General features: G+C 39.9%; 1 protein-coding gene and 1 pseudogene across 1 annotated transcript; one reads left to right on the plus strand and one right to left on the minus strand.

The window, feature by feature from the left end:
- Nucleotides 1-13,889: 13,889 nt before the first annotated feature.
- Nucleotides 13,890-14,228, minus strand: LOC101829659 (annotated as a pseudogene).
- A 271-nt stretch (nt 14,229-14,499) lies between these two features.
- LOC101824578 (olfactory receptor 4C5-like) lies at nt 14,500-15,467 on the plus strand. The gene has a single exon (XM_013119744.2). The coding sequence runs from the start codon at nt 14,535-14,537 to the stop codon at nt 15,465-15,467; it is 933 nt and encodes a 310-aa protein (XP_012975198.1). The 5' UTR covers nt 14,500-14,534.
- The last annotated feature ends 5,588 nt before the right edge of the window (nt 15,468-21,055 follow it).

The raw sequence follows: 21,055 nt of genomic DNA on the forward strand, positions 1-21,055 counted from the left end.
TTGTATCTTATTTTACTGAGCTTTAAATATTTATGTTTTCAATTATAGTACTAAATACAGAAATAAAGTTATTTTCTGTTGATAAAATTAGTAATGCAGTCTATGATAATTTGGAAAATTACAAAAATTAAAGAAATAACAAGTCACCCATAATCTTTTTTCCATTATTTTTTATTATATTTTTTTTAGAAAAGAGCTTGCTTTGCATGTCAATCCCAGCTTCCTCTCCCTCCCCTCCTTCCGCACCCCCTACCATCCCCCCAGCCTCCCACCCTATTCCCACTCCTTTCCACATAGGGGATATCCAGGGTCTCTCATTTCATTCAGGGCAGGGTCCAGTCACTCCCCCCAAGAGTCCAGACTGAGAGAGCATCCTTCTTTGTGTTATGAACACATGAAATCTGTTTGTATGCCAGGGATAAATACTGATCTACTGCCCAGGGCTCCACAGGTTGCCCAGGCCTCTTCACTGGCTCTCACACTCAGGGGGTTTAGATCAGTCCAATGCTGGCCTCCCAGCTATCGGTCTGGGGTCCAAGAGCTCCCCCTTGTTTGGGTCAGCTGTTTCTGCTGGTTTCGCCAGCCCATTCTTTACCCATTTCCTCATCATTCCTCTCTCTCTCTGTCACAGGGTTCCAGGAGTTCAGTTCAGTGTTTAGCTGTGGGTGTCTGCCTCTGCTTCCATCAGTCACTGGATGAAGGTTCTAGGATGGCATATAAGGTAGTTGTGAAGTTAATTATCAGGGATGGGCATTTATGGTAGTCTCTTCACTATTGCTTAATTTGCCAATTGGTGTCATCCTTGTAGATCGCTAGAGGTGTCACTGGTGCCAGATCTCTCTTCAAACCTATAATGACTCCCTCTATTATGGTATGTCTCATCCTGTTCTCCACCTATTCTACACCCAACTCAACCCTCTGGCTCCCCCATGACCTATTCTCTCCTCATCTTCTCCCCCTCTCTTTTTCCCAGCTCACACTGCCCCCATTCCCCCACCCCCTGCCATGTCCCAACCTGTCTAGGAGATCTTGCCTCATTCCTCTTCTCTGGGGTACCATGCATATCTCTCTAAGGTTCTTTCCTGTTCCCCAGTATTTCTGTCAGTGGAATTGCAGACTGGCACTCTCCTGATCCATGTCTAAAATCCATATATGAGTGAGTACATACCATGTTTCTCTTTTGTGACTGGGTTACCTCACTCAGGATGGTTTCTTCTAGTGCTATCCATTTACCTGCAAATTTCAAGATTCCATTGTTTTTTCTGCTGAATAGTATTCCATTGTGTAAATGTAGCGCATTTTCTCTATCCACTCTTCAGTTGAGGGGCATCTAGGTTACTTCTAGGTCCTGGCTATTACAAATAATGCTGCTGTGAACATAGTGGAACAGACGCCCTTGTTGTATGAATTTGCATGTTTTGGATATATGCCTAAGATGGAATTGCTAGGTCTTGTGGTAGACTGATTCCCATTTTCCTGAGGAATCTCCATAGTGATTTCCAAAGAGGGTGTACAAGTTGGCGCTCCCACCAGCAGTGGAGGATTGTTCCCCTCTCTCCACATCCTCTCCAGCATAAACTGTCATTGGTGTTTTTGATTTTAGCCATTCTGATAGGAGTAAGATGATATCTCAGAGTTGTTTTGATCTATATTTCCCTGATAGCTAAGTATGTTGAGCACTTTCTCAAGTGTCTCTCAGCCATTTTAGACTCCACTATTGAGAATTCTCTATTTAGCTCTGTAGCCCACTTTTTATTTCATCCTTTGTTATTTTGCAGACTTGCTTCTTGAGTTCTTTGTAAATTTTGGAGATCAGCCCTCTGTCAGATGTGGGTTATTGAATATCTTTTCCCAATCTGTGGGGGTGCTTTTTTGTCTTGCTGACTGTGTCCTTTGCATTACAGAAGCTTCCACGGATACAAAAATAAATGGAATAACCCCCTGTATCTTATCAGACCACCATGCATTAAAATTAGAATCCAGCAATAACACAAATCACAGAAATCCTACAAACTCATGGAAATTGAACAATGCACAATTGCACCATCCCTGGGTAAAGGAAGAAATAAAAACAGAAATTAAAGACTTACCCATAATCTTATATTTTGAAGTAAATACCCTCAATATTTTAAGTAATTAAAATTTTTCAACATATATTTTGAATGGCCATGAAATATTATTATGCTTCTATTTTTTTAGAAAATTGTGTGTGTATATCTATTTGTGGGGATGTGAATAGGGGTATTTTGTGAGAAAAGGAATTCAGCATTACCTGGAGCTGGAGTTGTATTTTATCGAGAGCTATCTAATGTGGGTGCTAGGATCTGAGCACAGGTCCTCTACATGAACTGCATGCACTCTTAACTACTGAGCAGGCCCTTCAGCTCCTATCTTGTTTTTGACTAGCATGTAATAATTGCACATATTAATGGGATACAATGCATTCCTTAAACACATATACATCGTGTGCACTGATTAAGTCAGGGTCATCAATATTCCCCTCTTGTTATTACCTCTGTATTTAGAGACTTTGAGCTCCTCTCAGATCTTCATAAAACATAGATTATAGGGGACTGTAGTTATCCAGCTGTGCTGTGGAGCTTATTCCAGCACTATCATTGAGTACTTAATTGTTTGATGCCTGTTCTTGAGCTCCTTGTTATCCATTTCTACTTATACCTTTATATTAATGCTAGTTTTATAATCCACTTATGAGAGAGAATATATGATACTAATATTTGACTTATTTCACTTAAATTTTCTTCCATTTCTGCAAAGATGTGAAGAAAGTGAAGCAAATATACTTGTGTTTTAATATCAGTGACTCATAATCTAACATTTTATATAACTTCAAAATGTAATAGTATTCCTGAAATACACATGTTAATTTTGAACATAACTTTCGAAAATCTAATTATATAATTATTATCACTAACTTTTTACTTCTGTTAAGTTTACACACCTAGACCTAGTGTTTAAGGACTATTTCATGGTTATTAATTACCTTATTGTGTGGTGGTGGTGGTGTGTGTGTGTGTGTGTGAGTGTGTGTGTGTGTGTTTATGTCTTCCTGATCTCCAACCTTTTTGCTGCTAATGATTGCTCTGTTCCATCATTCTGATGTAAAAGTGAAATTTTCAACTGCTCCTCTGACTGTAGGAAATGAGATACTTCCTTCGGTATTTTCTATGTCTTTTAAGAATTCTTTGTATACTATGGACACCCCCATGGAGGGCCTCACCCTCCCTGGGGGAATGAGGGGATAACGGGGGGGGGAGGGCATGGGAGGAGGGGAGGGAAAGGGAGAGGGACCTGGAACTGACTTGTGAAGCAACCTTGTTTCTTATCTAAATTTAAACTGGAAAATAAAATAAAATTAAAAAAAATAAAACTAAGAAAATGTTTGACCTGTTTTTGTGGAGTTTTGGGAAGACTAGTCTAATGTGTGACATGGTAGTTTTCTTAAGATTAGAGTTTGGCAACATATCAAACCTCAGCAGCTACAAAAAAATTGGAATAACTCCATTCATCTTATCTGACCACCATGCTTTAAAATTAGAATTCAACAACAACACAAATTGCAGAAAACCTACAAACTCATGGAAATTGAATAATGCTCAACTGCACCATCCCTGGGTCAAAGAAGAAATAAAAAAAAAATTAATGACTTCCTCGATTTCAATGAGAATGAAGACACAACATATCCAAACCTATGGGACACTTTGAAAGCAGTGCTGAGAGGGAAGTTCATAGCACTAAGTGCCCACATGAAAAAACTGGAGAACAGTCATACTAGAGAATTAATAGCACAGCTGAATGTTCTAGAACAAAAAGAAGCAAACTCCCCCAGGAGGAGCAGACACCAGGAAATAATCAAATTGAGTGCTGAAATCAATCAAGTAGAAACCAGGAAAACACTAAGAAGAATCAATGAAACAAAGAGTTGGTTCTTTGGGAAAATCAACAAAATAGATAAACCTCTGTCCAAACTAACCAAAAGACAGAGAGAGAGCATGCTAATTAACAAAATCAGGAATGAAAAAGGGGACATAACAATGGACTCTGAGGAAATCCAGAGAATCATCAGGGCATACTCTGAAAATCAGTACTCCACAAAATTCGAAAATTTAAAGGAAATGGACAATTTCCTGGATAGATATCACAGATAAACAATCTAAACAGACCTATAACCCCTAATGAAATAGAAGCAGTCATCAAAAGTCTCCCAAAGAAAAAAAGCCCAGGCCCAGATGGCTTCAGTGCAGAATTCTACCAGAAATTCAAAGAAGAGCTAATTCCAATACTCCTCAAAGTATTCCACACAATAGAAGCAGGAGGCTCACTGCCAAACTCTTTCTACCAGGCTACAATTACCTTGATACCCAAGCCACACAAAGACACAACTAAGAAAGAGAACTATAGACCAATTTCCCTCATGAACATTGATGCAAAAATACTCAATAAAATACTTGCAAACCGGATTCAAGAACACATCAGAAAAATCATCCACCATGATCAAGTAGGCTTCATCCCAGGAATGCAGGGATGGTTCAACATTAGAAAATCTATCAATGTAATCCACCATATTAACAATCTGCGAAAGAAAAACCACATGATCATCTCACTAGATGCTGAAAAAGCCTTTGCCAAAATCCAGCACCCCTTCATGATAAAGATCCTAGAGAGATCAGGGATAACAGGAATGTACCTGAATATAATAAAAGCAATATATAGTAAACCAACAGTTAACATCAAACTAAATGGAGAGAAACTCAAAGCAATTCCTCTAAAATCAGGAACAAGACAAGGCTGTCCACTCTCTCCATATCTCTTCAATATTGTACTTGAAGTTCTAGCTACAGCAATAAGACAACAAAAGGAGATAAAGGGGATACAAATAGGAAAAGAAGAAGTCAAACTTTCACTATTTGCAGATGATATGATAGTTTATATAAGTGACCCAAAAAACTCCGCAAGGTTACTCCTACAGCTGATAAACACCTTCAGCAATGTGGCAGGATACAAGGTAAACTCAAAAAAATCAGTGGCCCTATTATATACAGATGATGAAGTGACTCAAAAAGAAATCAGAGAAGCATCACCCTTTACAATAGCCAAAAACAGCACCAAATGTCTGGGGATAATGTTAACCAAGGAAGTGAAAGACCTGTATATCAACAACTTTGTGTCCTTAAAGAAAGAAATCGAAGAAGATACCAGAAAATGGAAAGATCTCCCATGCTCTTGGATTGGTAGGATCAACATAATAAAAATGCCAATCTTGCCAAAAGCAGTCTACAGATTCAATGCAATCCCTATCAAAATTCCATCACAATTCTTCAAGGACCTGGAAAGAACATTAATTAACTTTATATGGAAAAACAAAAGGCCCAGGATAGCCAAAACAACCCTATGCAATAAAGGAACTTCAGCAGGAATCACCATATCTGACTTCAAGCTCTATTATAGAGCTATAGTCCTGAAAACAGCTTGGTATTGGCACAAAAATAGGCAGGTAGACCAATGGAACCAAATCGAAAGCCCTAATTTTAACCCGCACACCTATGAACACTTGATTTTTGACAAAGAAGCTAAAACTGTACAATGGAAAAAAGAAAGCATCTTCAACAAATGGTGCTGGCATAACTGGGTACTGGTATGCAGAAGACTACAGATAGATCCATGTTTATCGCCTTGTACAAAACTTAAGTCCAAATGGATCAAAGATCTCAACATAAATCCAGCCACACTGAAACTTTTAGAAGAGAAAGTGGGAGATACTCTTCAACGAGTTGGTACAGGAGACCACTTCCTAAACATAACACCAGTGGCACAGGCACTGAGATCGACAATTAACAAATGGGACCTTCTGAAACTAAAAAGCTTCTGTAAGGCAAAGGACACAGTCAAAAGACAAAAAGGCAGGCCACAGAATGGGAAAAGATATTCACTAACCCTACATCTGACAGAGGGCTAATCTCCAAAATTTACAAAGAACTCAAGAAACAAGTCTCCAAAACACCAAAGGATCCAATCAAATGGTGGGGTACAGAACTAAATAGAGGAGGCTAAAATGGCCAAGAGACACTTAAGAAAGTGCTCAACATCCTTAGCCATCAAGGAAATGCAAATCAAAACAACTCTGAGATACCATCTTATTCCTGTCAGAATGGCTAAAATCAAAAACACCGAAGACAATTTATGCTGGAGAGGATGTGGAGAGAGGGGACCAATCCTCCACTGCTGGTGGGAGTGCCGACTCATACAGCCTCTTTGGAAATCAGTATGGAGATTCCTCAGGAAAATGGGAATTAATCTACCACTAGACCCAGCAATTCCACTCATAGGCGTATATCCAAATGAGGCAAATTCATACAAGAGCATCTGCTCCACTATGTTCATAGCAGCATTATTTGTAATAACCAGAACCTGGAAGCAACCTAGATGCCCCTCAACTGAAGAGTAGATAGAGAAAATGTGCTACATTTACACAATGGAGTATTACTCATCAGAAAAAAACAATGGAATCTTGAAATTCGCAGGTAAATGGATAGCACTGGAAGAAACCATCCTGAGTGAGGTAATCCAGTCGCAAAAAGACAAACATGGCATGTACTCACTAATATATGGATTTTAGACATGGATCAGGATAGTGCCAGTCTGCACTTCCACTGATAGAGAGTCTGGGAAACAGGAAAGAATCTAAAAGATATGCATAGTACCCAAGAGAAGAGGATTAAGACAAGATCCTTTGAATGGATGGGGAACACGGCAAGGGATAGGGGGGAGTGGGAGCTGGGAAGAAGAGAGGGGGTGAAGAGGAAGAGAGTTGGTCATGGGGGAACAGGAAGTTGAGTGGGTGGGGGTAGAATAGGAGGAAGAGGGAATCATAGGATAGAAGACAGATCAGGCACCAGAGTGACCTCGAGTGATCTAAAGGGATAACACCAATTGGCAAGCTAAGCAATAGTGGAGAGACCACCTCGAATGCCCTTTCCTGATAATGAACTTGATGTCTATAACCACCCGGGAGCCTTCATCCTGTGACTGATGGAAGCAGAGGCAAACACACAATTAATCACTGAACTGAACCCAAGGAACCCAGTGACAGAGAGAGAGGAGTGATGAGCAAATTGGCAAAGATTGGGCTGGCAAAACTAGCAGAGACAGCTGATCTGAACAGGGGAGAGCTCTTGGACCCCAGACGACAGTGGGGAGGCCAGCATGGGACTGATCTGGACCCCCCCAAACGTGAGTGTCAGCGAGAAGGCCTGGGCAACCTATGGGGCTCTGAGCTGTGGATCTGTCTATCCCTGGAATACAAACAGTCATCGTGTGCCTATAGCACAAAGAGGGATGCTCTGTCAGCCTGGACTCTTAGGGGAGTGCCTGGACCCTACCCAGAGTGAAATGACAGACTCTAGATATCCCCTATGTGGAAGGATTTGGCAATAGGGTGGGAGGGTGGGGGGGGGGAACGGGAGTGCGGGAGGAGGGGAGGGAGAGGGAACTGGGATTGACATGTAAAACAAGCTATTTAAAATTAAAATAAAAAATGATAAAAAAGATTAGAGTTTAGGAGTATTTAATTACTTTACAATTTTCTCCATTCCTTTTTTCCTAAAAATAAAATATTACTTTTCTGATTTTGAAAAAACTTAACCACACAACACAGATGGAAAATAAGAGGAATGTGACTGACTTCATCTTGATAGGTCATACACAGAACCCCCAAATGCAGAAAGTAGTGTTTGTGACATTTTTGGTTCTGTACATGGTAACGGTTTCAGGCAACCTGCTCATTGTGGTCACCATCATCAACAGCCGGGCTCTGAGTTCACCCATGTACTTCTTCCTGCGACACCTTTCCTTGATAGACATGATTTATACTTCTTCTTCAGCTCCAAAGCTGATCGCTGACACCCTTCAAGAGAACAAAGTCATCTCCTTTAATGGATGCATGGCACAAGTCTATGCAGAGCACATTTTCTATCCTGTGTTATGAGCATTGTGTAAGTGGTACTTCCCATTTCCTCTCTTTATTAAAATACAACATTCTTGACCAATAGGGGTTCCTCTAGGATGACAGACTATCAAAAGTCATAATCTTTCAAGTTAGATTACACAGAAATGTATAATTTCTTGTAGTTTGTGTGATTGCTGCATTTATACACAACATTCATTTATATCTACTGTTTTACTAGACCAAAAATTAAATAGGAAAAAAGCATTTAGCATTTGCAGCAAAGAGACTGGAAAGACTTAACTCTCTTTCGGTGGTAACATGTCTTCTTGCCTAGGTATTATGTGTAAATGGTCAAATAGATTTAAACTCATTGGAAAAGAATTCCATCAATGAACTATATTAATAGTAACAACATCCTTTCACATATTATTTCATAATTTCATCAAATTTAATTTCTTGCCAGGCAGTGGTGGCTCACACCTTTAATCCCAGTACTCAGAGGCAGAGGCAGGCAGATCTTTGTGAGTTCAAGTCTAGCCGGGTCTACAAGAGCTAGTTCCAGGACAGCCTCCAAAGCCACAGAGAAACCCTGTCTTGAAAAACAAAAACAAAGAAAAAATAATTTCTTTTTATTTTTTGAGGAGTATTCTCACTCAGCCTGATATCACAAGCTGACACTGCCTCTCTTGCCACTGGGTATCTAAGGCCATTGTTATACAACCTGCTAAACCTTGGAAAGTCTTGGCCTTCATCACCTGCTATTTTAGCCATTTTAAAGGTTATGTGCTTTAATGGAGACATGTGGAATCAGCTTTAGTTTTCATTTATATTCCAATGTAATATTTTTATTCATTCCTTGGGAATTTTGCATCATGTACTCCAATCCCACTCTTTTCCCAGTCCTTCCATGTTTTTTGAAAAGTTGTAGCATTCAACAATACAAAATTTTAAAGGAAAATAAAAATTAACAACAACAAAATATCCCCTTGACCTCTCTTGGAAACAATGCTACCTCATCCATGCTGGGATTTTGGCTGCCTTCACTTGTACAGGTTATGTCCATGCAGTCATAGTTGCTATGAGTATATACATGCAATTATGCTATCATGCCCTGAAAACTCTCCTTTACTACAAGCATCCATTACCTCTAGTTCACACAGTCTTCCCATACAATCTTCAGCTATAATTCCTGAAACCTCTGAGTAGTGTGAATACATAGTTTTCTGAATTAGACCTGAGGATTCCACAGCTTCTTATTTTCTTTGTGGTGGCCAGTTGTGCATCTCAAATAGACTTCTGTTTTCACCGAAAGTCTCTTTTTAGCCATAGTGTTTTATAATAGCAACAGAAAAATAACAAACACACCAAATATTCACCTTGATTCCTCCCTCAGTAGCATTATAAAATGCTTTTTACAATGTGGAAAATAAAGTGAACCTGACACCCAGATCACATAGTTTGTGGTAGAGGATTATTGCATAGCAGTTTCCTCCAAGATTAAGACATGCCCTCATTCAGGGAAGCTAACTAAAACAGAAGGTAAACAACTCAAAATAGCTTCAGGAAGTCCCTGAAACAGACCAGATTCACAAAGCCCCTCCCTATCAGTAGTAACCATAAAGACAGAGGAGAGTCAATCTCTGACAAGCCAAGATGCTAAGAAGACCCTCAGACAAGCAAAGTTGGCAAGAAGACTCTGAGAGCAGACCAGTTGCCTGGGAAAAGCAGATACCAGCTTATCTACCTGGAAGAGGCTTACACCAACTGAGTCTCCTGGAAAGAACATTCTCCAATCTGTTGAGCTGCCTGCAGGGTGTGAAGTGTGCTCACTGTTTCAAGTTTTGTGAGCTATGTTCACCCTTGGTTGGGTGGGCTATGTTGATGCTACTGGCTCTGAGTCATTTCTGCTCCAGTAAGTAACCTTCCATCTTTATTCCTGAGGAACCTCAATACACTCATTGGTTCACCATGTTCGACTTTTATGGTATCTAGACTTTGGTCTGTCATGGGATCCCTATCCGAGGTGAGGAAACTTGTTTTGCATTTCCTAGGGTAAGGTCTTATCAGACAACAAGGAGTTATCAGAACTCTTAATATTAGGAAACCTTGTGGCTATAGTACAAAAGAGTTGTCTCTTTAGCCTGTATATGTCTATCCTCAAAATACGGATAATAAAAGTAGGTCAGTTTTTCTCTGAGTTGATAGTTTTACATGTCACCTTGCTCTATCTTTTTCAAAACAAGTGGCAATGCTGTTGCTTTATGAGCTGGAACTGGACTCTTAAACCCATTTCTCCCTAACTACACTCTTCTGTGGTTTAGGTCTCCAACTCTAAGAACATTTTACACATACAACCATAGAGATGCTACTTGCTCATCCTAACTGGATCTTTTCCAAACTTTTGTTCACAGATGTCATGGTCACAAGAGACAGAACAGACTTTATTGAGTTAGATGCCATCTTGGCTAAAGAAGTTCATTCTAGACCTCTGGGAGCTGAGAGGTCAGAGCATCCCTAAATTCTTGCATTTCTATAAAATGCACTAAAAGCTTGCTGAGTCTGCTTATGAAATTTTTGATAAGGAAAGAATCGGGACATTCCTGATTGAAAGATAACATAAGCATAAGAAGTCACAGGGTTCACAGTTTACAACCTATTTCAATAATCAGTGAAAGTGTCTTTGGGCTGTGTGTGGCCTTACTTGGTAAAAGGCTAGAACCTGAGCAACTTCCACTCAAAGAAAAACATACATGTAGGACTGATCTCAAACCTTTCAATGCCTAGCTTTTCTATGTTCATGTTCTTTGCTATTTGGGGATTTTTGTATCAGCTGAGATATCAGATTTAGTGTTGACATAAATTATACCTAGTCACTCAGGCAGATGCATAGAATGATAGCTTAGAGAAAGATATTTTCCAATGGTTGGACTGTTTTGTCCTGTCAACATTTTGAAACATATTACTTTGAAACTGACTTTAATTATTTTCTAAGTTGGAATGCTTTTTCTCACATTCACCGAATTGTCCAAACATTGAAAGCAAAAGAAATCTTACCTGTTAACTCAGTCTTACTTACAAATCCTTTGTTAGTCACTAATGAAAATGGACGTATTTAAAGAAAAATGGACATGCTTGTGAGGAAGCAACTAGTGAAGGAGCAGTGAATGCTAACTCCATGGGAACTGATCTCCACAAATAAACCTACTTGCTGTGGAATGAACCTGTTGACCCCAAACACATTTAGAAAGGTAGGTACAACCTGGGCTTTCCTTAGGAATGGTCTGTGTTTTCTTTTTGACATAAGGTCACTTTATGTGAGCCAGACTGCACTTGATCTCACATACTCAAGCCTCAGTTTCTATAGGACACAGATTACAAATGTGTGCTTGTCTGTTTTTTATATTCTGAGTAATACAAGATAGATATAAACATGTGTTTATAATGCCTAAAATTTGGTCATGATAGTGACCAAATCACCTAATAACTAAGAAAAGATCTTCAAATCTGATAGCAAAATAAGAGTTCTTTTATTACAAAACTCAGATCAGAATTTTTTATTGGCACAAAAATTGGCCTAATCCCTACAATTCAGACCTGCATTGTTATTATTTGGTATGCTTTCCATGAAATGTTTTTCCTGTGGATTTTTAGCTTTTTATATCTGAGCTATTTTATAATCTGTGTTTCTCACTGGTATGTTAGATTCTTTCAAAAAAACATTGAATTACTTGCAAATGATTTTAATCCCCTTTGACATTCATAGACCTAACTCATTCAATTGTTCCTCCTTATTTAGACATTAAAGTTATTCTTTCTTTTTCACTGTCATAAAGGTGTGCTCTGAAACACCTGCAAGCATAATTCTGTCTTTATTTCTATTGGGTACATGTATAAGGAGTACTGGACTAAGGTCATAACCAATGATCTGTCCCTGGTTCTATGGAGTCAGATCTCAGATGTTGTCAACAACTGTTAATCAACACTGGATAATGCAAGTCTAAGACATCTGCCTGTTCACTGCATTAAGTATTTCACTGTTTCTTGAATTGCAATTTTGTGACTTCTGATTCTTAGATATCAAATACCTTTTCTGAGAACTATTTTTATATATCTCTTATGTTTGTGATGGTGCAAATGAACATTTTAATTCGTTTTAAAAACTACTTTTAATCACAGTCATCATGCTTGTTGCAAATATTTCTGGTATTTTTCATATCTTTATATAGGTGAATTCACCATTTTTATGTATGTCTGCTATTAGTGCACTTTCCCTTAACGTCCTCTTCTCTACTCATATGTTTTGTGTCTGTATCTGTGTGTATGTGTGTGTGCATGTGTGTGTGCATGTGTATGTGTGAATATAGGTAGATGGTAGAGAGAGATAGATGATAGGTAACAGATAGATAGGTAGGTAGGTAGGTAGGTAGTAGGTAAGTAGGCAGATAGATACATTTTTCTGTTTTTCAAATGATCTATACTTTATTTTTGCCTTTTGATTTCTGGCTTTTTTTTTTGGTGCTAGCACTGAGGAAACTATTCAGTTTTGAAAGTTTCCTGCCTCATTACTGAAAATTTCCTGGAAACAAAATGTGAGATTTTTATTATTTTGAACATTCTTGAAAGATAATGTACTCTTGTCACTAAGCCATGTTTGTTTTCTTGCTGTGATTAGTTTTTGATTAGTATTAAGGTAAATATTTTGAGAATACAAATAATGTTTTTTGTTTACTATTTTTCTGTTTTATTATAAAAATCTCAAGTGAATAGAAGAGTTATGTATTTGGGGATGAGGAGATGGCTCCGTGGGTAAAGCACTGTTGTAAAAGTGTGGAAGGACCTGACTTTGGATCCCTATCGCCATGTACAATCTGGACATAGCAGATCCTGCTTGAAACTCCAGCAGTGGGAGAGTGAAGAATAGCAATAGACTGACAGTTTAGTGAATCAGTGAGTTACAGGTTCAGTAAAAAGGACCTATCTCAAACAGTAAGGTAGATGGAAAGTAGGGAAGACACCAGGTGTCCTATGTCCTCCTGGTATGTGTGTGTGTGTGTGTGTGTGTGTGTGTGTGTGTGTGTGTGTGTGTGTGTGTTCAGATGTGAGAGAGAAGAGGGCTATGTGCTCATTACATTACCAATATTATATTCCAACTTTAAGAATTTTTTTCTTAAAACAAGTTTTATTTAAATAAAATTTTAAATACATTACCTAACCTTAAAACTGAAAGGGAAAAGAAAACCAAAAACAGGTTGTTCCTTCACATGGCACTGGGCAGCTGCCACTGGAGAGTTGAAACTTTTATAGCTAGCCACATGATTGATCCATCATTTGGTATTTGTTCCCTTGTCATAAGTTTACTTGATACTAGGCTGGCCTCACCCTTCATTTGTTTGACATCCCTTGGCTAGGATGTATCCAGCTGAAAAGATTAAGCTGGTGGCCAGCCAGAAGTCCATAACCTCCATGGAAAAGTGGCCCTTTCTGAATTCTGCCTACATGGTCAGACACCAGGGGTTCCTGCCAGAGACTCACACTGCAGCTGTGGTATTACCCATTCTCTTGTTCACCTGGCGACATTCTCCTAGGTCAGGGAACTCTGTAGAGGGAGAGCTGAGGGACTTCTGGGTAGACATAGCCTAAGAACTTGTGGCTCTGGGCTTGGCTGAATCGTTGTTGCTTTGGTTCAGTCTGTACATTGCCAGGACTTACTGCTTGACTTGTTTAAATGAGGAACTTGAAGACTAGACAGTGTGTCTTTTTTCAGTTTATTGCACGAAGGAGTTACACTAGTCCAAGTTAAAAGCAGACCCCAAATGATTACACTATAAACCTGTGAGGTTTTTAAACCTGTGACAAGAGACAGGAGGCAAATTCTACTCATTGCAAGGAAATCCTCACTTAAGCTTCAGAGGGTCACAAGCCCTTAAAACCCATGGACCTTCAGCTGGTTGTCTTTAGCCAGTCCAGTCTCTAGGAACTGGTGTATATTCTTGCACTGGTCACCCTGTAGCTGAAATCACCTCTCCATATTCTGGACGCTCAATTATAGTACCATTGCAGGAAAATTTCTTCTTAAACATCTTCACTAGTTTCTTTTTATCATAATCATCAGTGATCCCTTGGACAGTGGTAAGGGTTTTCCTGCCATTTCTCTGTTGAATTCTTAAATGGATATAATCATCAAACCAGCAGGAAGTAGGTCATCACCCTTCCTTGCATCAGCAAAGCAGCCAAAAAAGTGTATGTTCTGGAGAGCTGGCATATGATCGATTCCTTTTTATCAGTGGAAATGGCCTGTGTAAAGCAGCTGTAGAAGAAGGCAGGAAGGGGTACTGAGCATCAGAAAGCAAGGGGACCTGAAGGCAGGGAGCTGGGTCCTCGGCAGTGGCTGTTTATGGGCCACCTTTAACAAATTTTAAAACTAGGTTTTGCAGCTTGGTATGCCTATCTGGGTTACAGTGGAAATTAGATGAAAGAAATTGTTCATTTGTTTATTGTTTTTCAACCACAAATTCACTCAATTTGTTATTCACAGATTAATCAACTATCCAAATCTCAAACTAGAATCATGAAGCCAATGAACAATGTGACAGAATTCATCCTGCTTGGACTGACACAGAACCCAGATATGCAGAAACTCTTGTTTGTCATGTTTGCTCTCATCTACACTCTTACCCTCCTTGGCAATCTACTCATTATTGTAACAGTCATCTCTAGTCCAACACTGGGATCCCCCATGTATTTTTTTCTTTCCTTCCTATCCTTTGCAGACAGCTGTTGTTCTTCTACCATGACCCCCAAAATGATATTTGACTTACTTGCTGAAAAGAAATCTATCTCTTTCAATGGCTGCATGACCCAGATCTTTGCAGAACATTTCTTTGGTGGAGTTGAGATCATCCTGCTCACAGCCATGGCTTATGACCGTTATGTAGCCATCTGCAAGCCTCTACACTACGTGATTACAATGAACAGAAGAGTGTGTGGAATCCTGGTTTCCATGGCTTGGGCTGGCGGGTTTCTCCACGCTCTGATTCAAATTCTTTTTGTAGCCTGGTTGCCTTTCTGTGGCCCGAATGTCATTGACCATTTCATCTGTGACCCTTTCCCTCTCCTAAAACTCTCCTGCACTGACAACCACGTCTTTGGACTCTTTGTTGTTGCCAACAGTGGTCTAATGTGTATACTAATCTTTTCTATTCTTCTCGCCTCCTATGCCCTCATCCTTTGCTCTCTAAAAACTCATAGCACTGAAGAACAGCGAAAGGCTCTCTCCACCTGTGCCTCCCATATTACAGTGGTCATCCTATTCTTTGTACCCTGCATATTCATTTACCTTCGGCCCACAGTCATCTTCCCCATTGACAAAGCTGTGGCTGTGTTCTACACTGTGATAACACCCATGTTAAACCCTTTAATCTACACGCTCAGGAACGCAGAGGTGAAAACTGCCATGAGGAAGCTCTGGAACCAAAGAAAACCTAGAGAAAGAGTCACATAACTAGAAAGAACAGAAATAAATTTGATTCCTCAGTGTTTATGCTAATGGCATTATGTTCAGGAAGCGGTCTCCTGTAGCAATTTGTTCAAGGGTACCTCCCACTTTCTCTTCTAAGAGGTTCAGTGTGGCTGGTCTTTGATCCATTTGGACTTAAGTTTTGTGCATGGCGATAGACATGGATCTACCTGCAGTCTTCTACATGTCAGCATCTTGTTATGCCAGCACCATTTTTGTTGAAGACGCTTTCTTTTTTCATTGTATAACTTAACATCTTTGTCAAAAATCAGGAGTTCATAGGTTTGTGGATTTGTATCAGGCATTTTATAAAGCAAAGGATTACCAACCTATCATCTACACCTCCAGAGTAACAAAGATACAAGGGCGATCCTAATAGAGACAAACATGTTCCCCCAGATAAGGGGAAAGGGACAAGATCTCCTGAACTCATTGGGAGCATTGGGGAGGGGAGAGAAGGAGGGTGAGGGAAGTAAAAGAAAGAGGAGGGGAGAACAGGAGGGGGAAGGAGAACATGAGGAACCAGGAAGATTGAATTGGGGGATTAATAGAGGAGAGCACGAAAAGAGATACCTCAATAGAGGGAGCCATTATAGGTTTAAAGAGAAATCTGGCACTAGGGAAATGTCCAGAGATCCACAAGGATGACCCCTTCTAAGAATCTAAGCAATAGTAGAGAAACTACCTTAAATGACCTTCTACTATAATGAGATTGATGACTATCTTAAATGTCATACTACAACCTTCATCCAGTAGCTGATGGAAGCAGAAGCAGACACCCACAGCTGAACACTGAACTGAACTCCTGGAATACAGTTGCAGAGAGGGAGGAGTGATGAACAAATGGGTCAAGATCAAGCTGGGAAAACCTGACCCGAGGAAGCAGGAGCTCATGGACCCCTGCCAGACAGCTGGGGAACCAGCATAGGACAGAACCAGACCCCCTGAACATTGGTGACAGTTAGGAGGCCTGGGCAGTCTTTGGGGCCTCTTGGGGGTGAAACCAGTATTTATTCCTAGTGCTTGAATGAAAATTGGGAGCCCATTCCCCCATGGAGGGATATTCTCTCAGCTTAGATACATGGGAGAGGGCCTAGGACATGCCCTAAATGATGTGACAGACTTTGGTAATCTGCCTTGGAAGGCCTACTATTCCTGGAATAGGGGTGAGATGGGGGATCAGTGGGGTGCATGGGAGAATGGGAGGAGGAAAGGGAACTGGGATTGCTATCTAAAACAAGATTGTTTCTAATTTAAATAAAGATACTTTAAAAATCTAAACAAATTCATGTGGTCACTATTAATATACTTTTTTGATGGAATTCTCTTCCATTGAGTTTAAATCCATATGGCATTTACGCATACTACCTAGGCAGCAAGACATGTGAGCACCAAAAAAGAATTAAGCCCTACTAACCATTTTGCTGTACCTACTATATTCTTTAACTTATTTAACTTTTGGTCTGGTAAAAAGCTGGATATAAATGAATGTTGTGCATAAATATAGCATGTACACAGAACTGTAAGAAATCGACATTTCTGTGCAATCAGGCTTGAAAGATGCTGCCTTTTGAGCCTCTGTCATGCTAGGGGAACGCCCATTAGTCAAGAATGTTGTATTTTAATAAAGAGAGGGGATGGGGAGTGCCACTTACACAACACTCCTAACACAGGGTAGAAACTGTAATACACAAGAGCATAGTAGAGATTTTTCTATCACTGGACAAGCACTGAAGAGGCTAAGCCTTAAGAAACCTGAACAAATATTTCTATAGATATTTCTTCAAACCTATCATTATAATCACAGTTCTGAACTCATAACTACTGAGGTAAGCCTGTCAATGTTTAGAGACATGGAAGACTAGACGACAAAGTTTCAAGGCCTTTGTCTTCTTTCACATGGCTAAAGAGGGCATCACAAAGAGACACATTACGATATTATATTATTCTGAAATAATCCAAGAATTTAACAAAAAGATAACTGTCCCTCAAAAAACACTCTTCTGTTGAACCCCAAATTCTCAGCTACAAGTATTTTGAGATCCAATATTCTCATGCCTTAGGAATGAGCAGGAAAAAAAACTTTCTTGTCCACAGAGAAAATGGAAGCATAAGAGAGTGATGTAATTTAGCTTGAATATAATGGAGGGGAAATGGAAAGAACAGGGAAAACACCAATGCCTCATTAACTTTTCCAAAAATGCATAATGGGGTAATCCTTTCCAACTTATTTTGTGATTCTGGCATAGTATTTTAATACTAAAATTCTACAAAGCTGTAAAAGAAATGAATACTATTATATTTGAAAATGGATATAAAAATTCAGTAAAAACTAGCATAGTGTATTTAGTACTTATAAAGTGAGTTTCAATTCAGCAATGAAAATTGTTCAATAAAAATTATTCAATTGAGTACATCCTATTACTAGAAAAAGGACACAGCACTTACTAATTAAGACACAGAGGCTAGTAATTACACTAATGACTACTGACAGCCACTATTGCTGCTGTTTTTACTGGTTTTCCATCTACTCCCCAGCCACATGATAAATGATAACAGCTATTTCAATGTTTATGATAGGTGATTTAGCAATGAGCTATCCTTCAGGATGCAGAAAAAGTGTCATACTGTGCATTTTCAAGATGTTGGGACACTTAACTACAAAAGCCTCCATGGTCCTGGTGATATTATGTGTGAGGAAAATTTTACTTTTTAAATTTTTTTCTTTTAGAAACACTCTTATTTACATATCCATGCCCTCATTCCCATGCCCTCCCATCCTTTTCCATGCTTCCCACCAATCCCCCAACCTACCCCCAACCCACTCCCCAGGGATAGTGTGACCCTCCACCAGAGATCATCAAAGTCCATCACATAATTTGGGGGAGGGTCCAGGCCCTCCTTTCCACATTTGAACTGTAATAGTATCCCTCCATAGGGAAAGGACTCCCAAAGTTCATTTGTGACCTAGGAATAAACCCTGGCTCCACTGTTAAAGGTTCCATAGACTGCCCTGGACTCCCAGCTGGCAGACCACATTCAGAGGGCTTTGTTCGGTCCAATGCTGGTTCCCCTGCATTATGACTAAGGTCTGCATGCTCTCATTAGGTCAGGTCAGCTGTTTCTGTGTCTCCAGTTCTGTCTTGGTTCATTTGCTCATCTCTCCTCCCTCTCTGCAATTGGATTCCAGGAGTATACCTCAGTGTTTAGCTGTGGGTGCCTGTTTCTGCTTCGATTTTACTGGGTCAAGGCTCTAGAAATGGTAACCAAGGTAGTCATCAATCACATTATAGGGGAATGACATCAAAGGCAGCCTCTCCACCACTGCCTAGATTCTTAGTTGGGCTTATCCCTGTGGATCCCCTACCATTTTCTCTGTACCAGACCTCTCTCCAAACCTGTACTGGCTCCCTTTATCAAGGCATCTCCTTTCTTGCCCAACCCTATTCCTCTCCTGTCTCAGTCCTGTTCTCTTCCCCCTTTCTCCCCTTTTCACATTTCCATCTCCCTCCTCTCTTTCTACCCTCTCCCAATTCGCTCAAGGGTTCTTGTCTCCCTCCCCTTATTCGAAGGACCATGCATTCTTCTCTTGGGGTATTCCTTGTCTCCAAGCTCCTCTGGAAGTATGGATTATAGGCTGGTAATCCTTAGCTCAGTGTGTAAAAACCATAGATGAGTCCTGTGCTTGGGGGTCTGCCACTGAGGCCTCAATCCCGGGAGCAGGAACCAACCCACCCCAGCAGCCTAGTCTCCTGCTCCACACACAGGGCTAGACCAGCTACCTATGTTTTGGGTCTAGCACTGTGGTTTTCATCCCAGCAGTCAGACACAACTCACCCTAGTCTCCTGCTCCACCCAATGGACTAGGTAAACCAGGGCCCATTTCCAGGCCACCTGCCTGTGCTTGGGGTCTGACACTGCAGCTTCCATCCCAGTGGCAGGAGCAAAGGCATCCCAGCATCCCAGTCTCCTGCTCCACCAACATGACTAAGTCTATCAGGGCCTGTTTCCAGGCCACACTCTTGTGCCTGGGGTCTACCACTGGGGCTTCTGCTCATCCTGGCAGAATCCAAAGCACCCCAGCATCCTAGTCCATTTCTCCACCCACGAGACCAGGCAGAGGAGAGCTACCAGAGCACTGGACTTGCCTATACCCATCTGAAGGGAACTCTGGTCCTGTAGCCACGAGGAGAGAAAAAGGCTACTTCTACATCTGCTGGGAGAAGGGCTGGGAAGGAGAAAATATAAAAACACACACATTAAAATGACATTAAAAATACCTTTATGAAAATGATAGAGGCCCTCAAAGAGGATATGAGAAAATCCCTTAAGGAGATAGAAGAAAAAACAACCCAAAAATGCAAGAAATGGAAGAAAAAATTGCAAGAAACAATTCAAAAAGTTCAAGGGCTTTAAATCTGAAATAGAAACAATAAAAAACACAGACTGAAGGTATGTTGCAAATATAAAAGCTGGGAAAATGGTCAGGTACTACAGATGCAAGCATAACCAAGAGACTATAAGAGATGGAAGAGAGAATCTCAGGTGTTGAAGCTACACTAGGTGAAATGGATTCATCAACCAAAGAAAATCTGAAGTCCAACAAATCCCTAACACAAAGCATCCAGGAAATATGGGACACCATGAAAACACCAAACCTAAGAATAATAGGTATAGAAGAAGGTGAAGAAAACCACTTCAAAGGGGCAGAAAACATATTCAAAAAATCATAGAAGAAAACTTTCCCAACCTTAAGAAAGACATCCAATGAAGGTACAAGAAGCTTACAGAACATCAAATAGAGTGGATCATAAAAAAGTCCCCTTGCCACATAATAATCAAGACCCCAAATATACAGAATGAAGAAAAATATTAAGAGCAGCTAAGGAAAATGCCAAGTAACATATAAAGGCAAACCTATCAGACAATATTCTTTAACATATTATTTTATAATATTATAAAATTCAATTTCTTTTTTATTTTTTGAGGAATTCTCTCACTCAGCCTGATATAACAGGCTTATATTGCCTGTCCCACCAGAGGGTGTTGAGGTCATAGGTACACTTCCTTCTCAACTTCAGAAAGTCTTTTTCTGCAGCACCTGCTATTTTAGCTATTTTAAAGGTTGTATACTTTAATTGAGGCATGTAGACTCAGATTTAGGCTTTTTTTTATTCCAACATAATATTTTTATTGATTCTTGGGAATTTTGCATCATGCACCCCAATCTCACTCATTTCCCAGTACTTCCATGTTTTTTGAGAAGTTGTAACATCCAACAAAAGAAAATTTAAATGAAAATAAAAATTAACAACAGTAACAAAATATCTCCTTTACCTCTCTTGGAAACAATGTTACCTTATCCATGCTGGGATTTTGGCTGCCTTCACTTGTACAGGTTATGCCCATGCAGTCATAGTAGCCATGAGTATATGCATGTAATTACCCTATCATGACCCGAAAACTCTCTTTTACTACAAACTTCCACTGCTCTAGTTCACACAGTCTTCCCATACCATCTTCAGCTATGATCCCTGAAACTTGGGAGCAGTTTGTATATGTAGTTGTCTGAA

Source organism: Mesocricetus auratus, unplaced genomic scaffold, assembly GCF_017639785.1.
Source record: "Mesocricetus auratus isolate SY011 unplaced genomic scaffold, BCM_Maur_2.0 Super-Scaffold_100004, whole genome shotgun sequence".
NCBI classification, from domain to species: domain Eukaryota; kingdom Metazoa; phylum Chordata; class Mammalia; order Rodentia; family Cricetidae; genus Mesocricetus; species Mesocricetus auratus.

Coding starts and splice junctions, on each gene's coding strand:
- LOC101824578 (XM_013119744.2), top strand. CDS start 14,535: ATGAAGCCAATGAACAATGTGACAGAATTCATCCTGCTTGGACTGACA.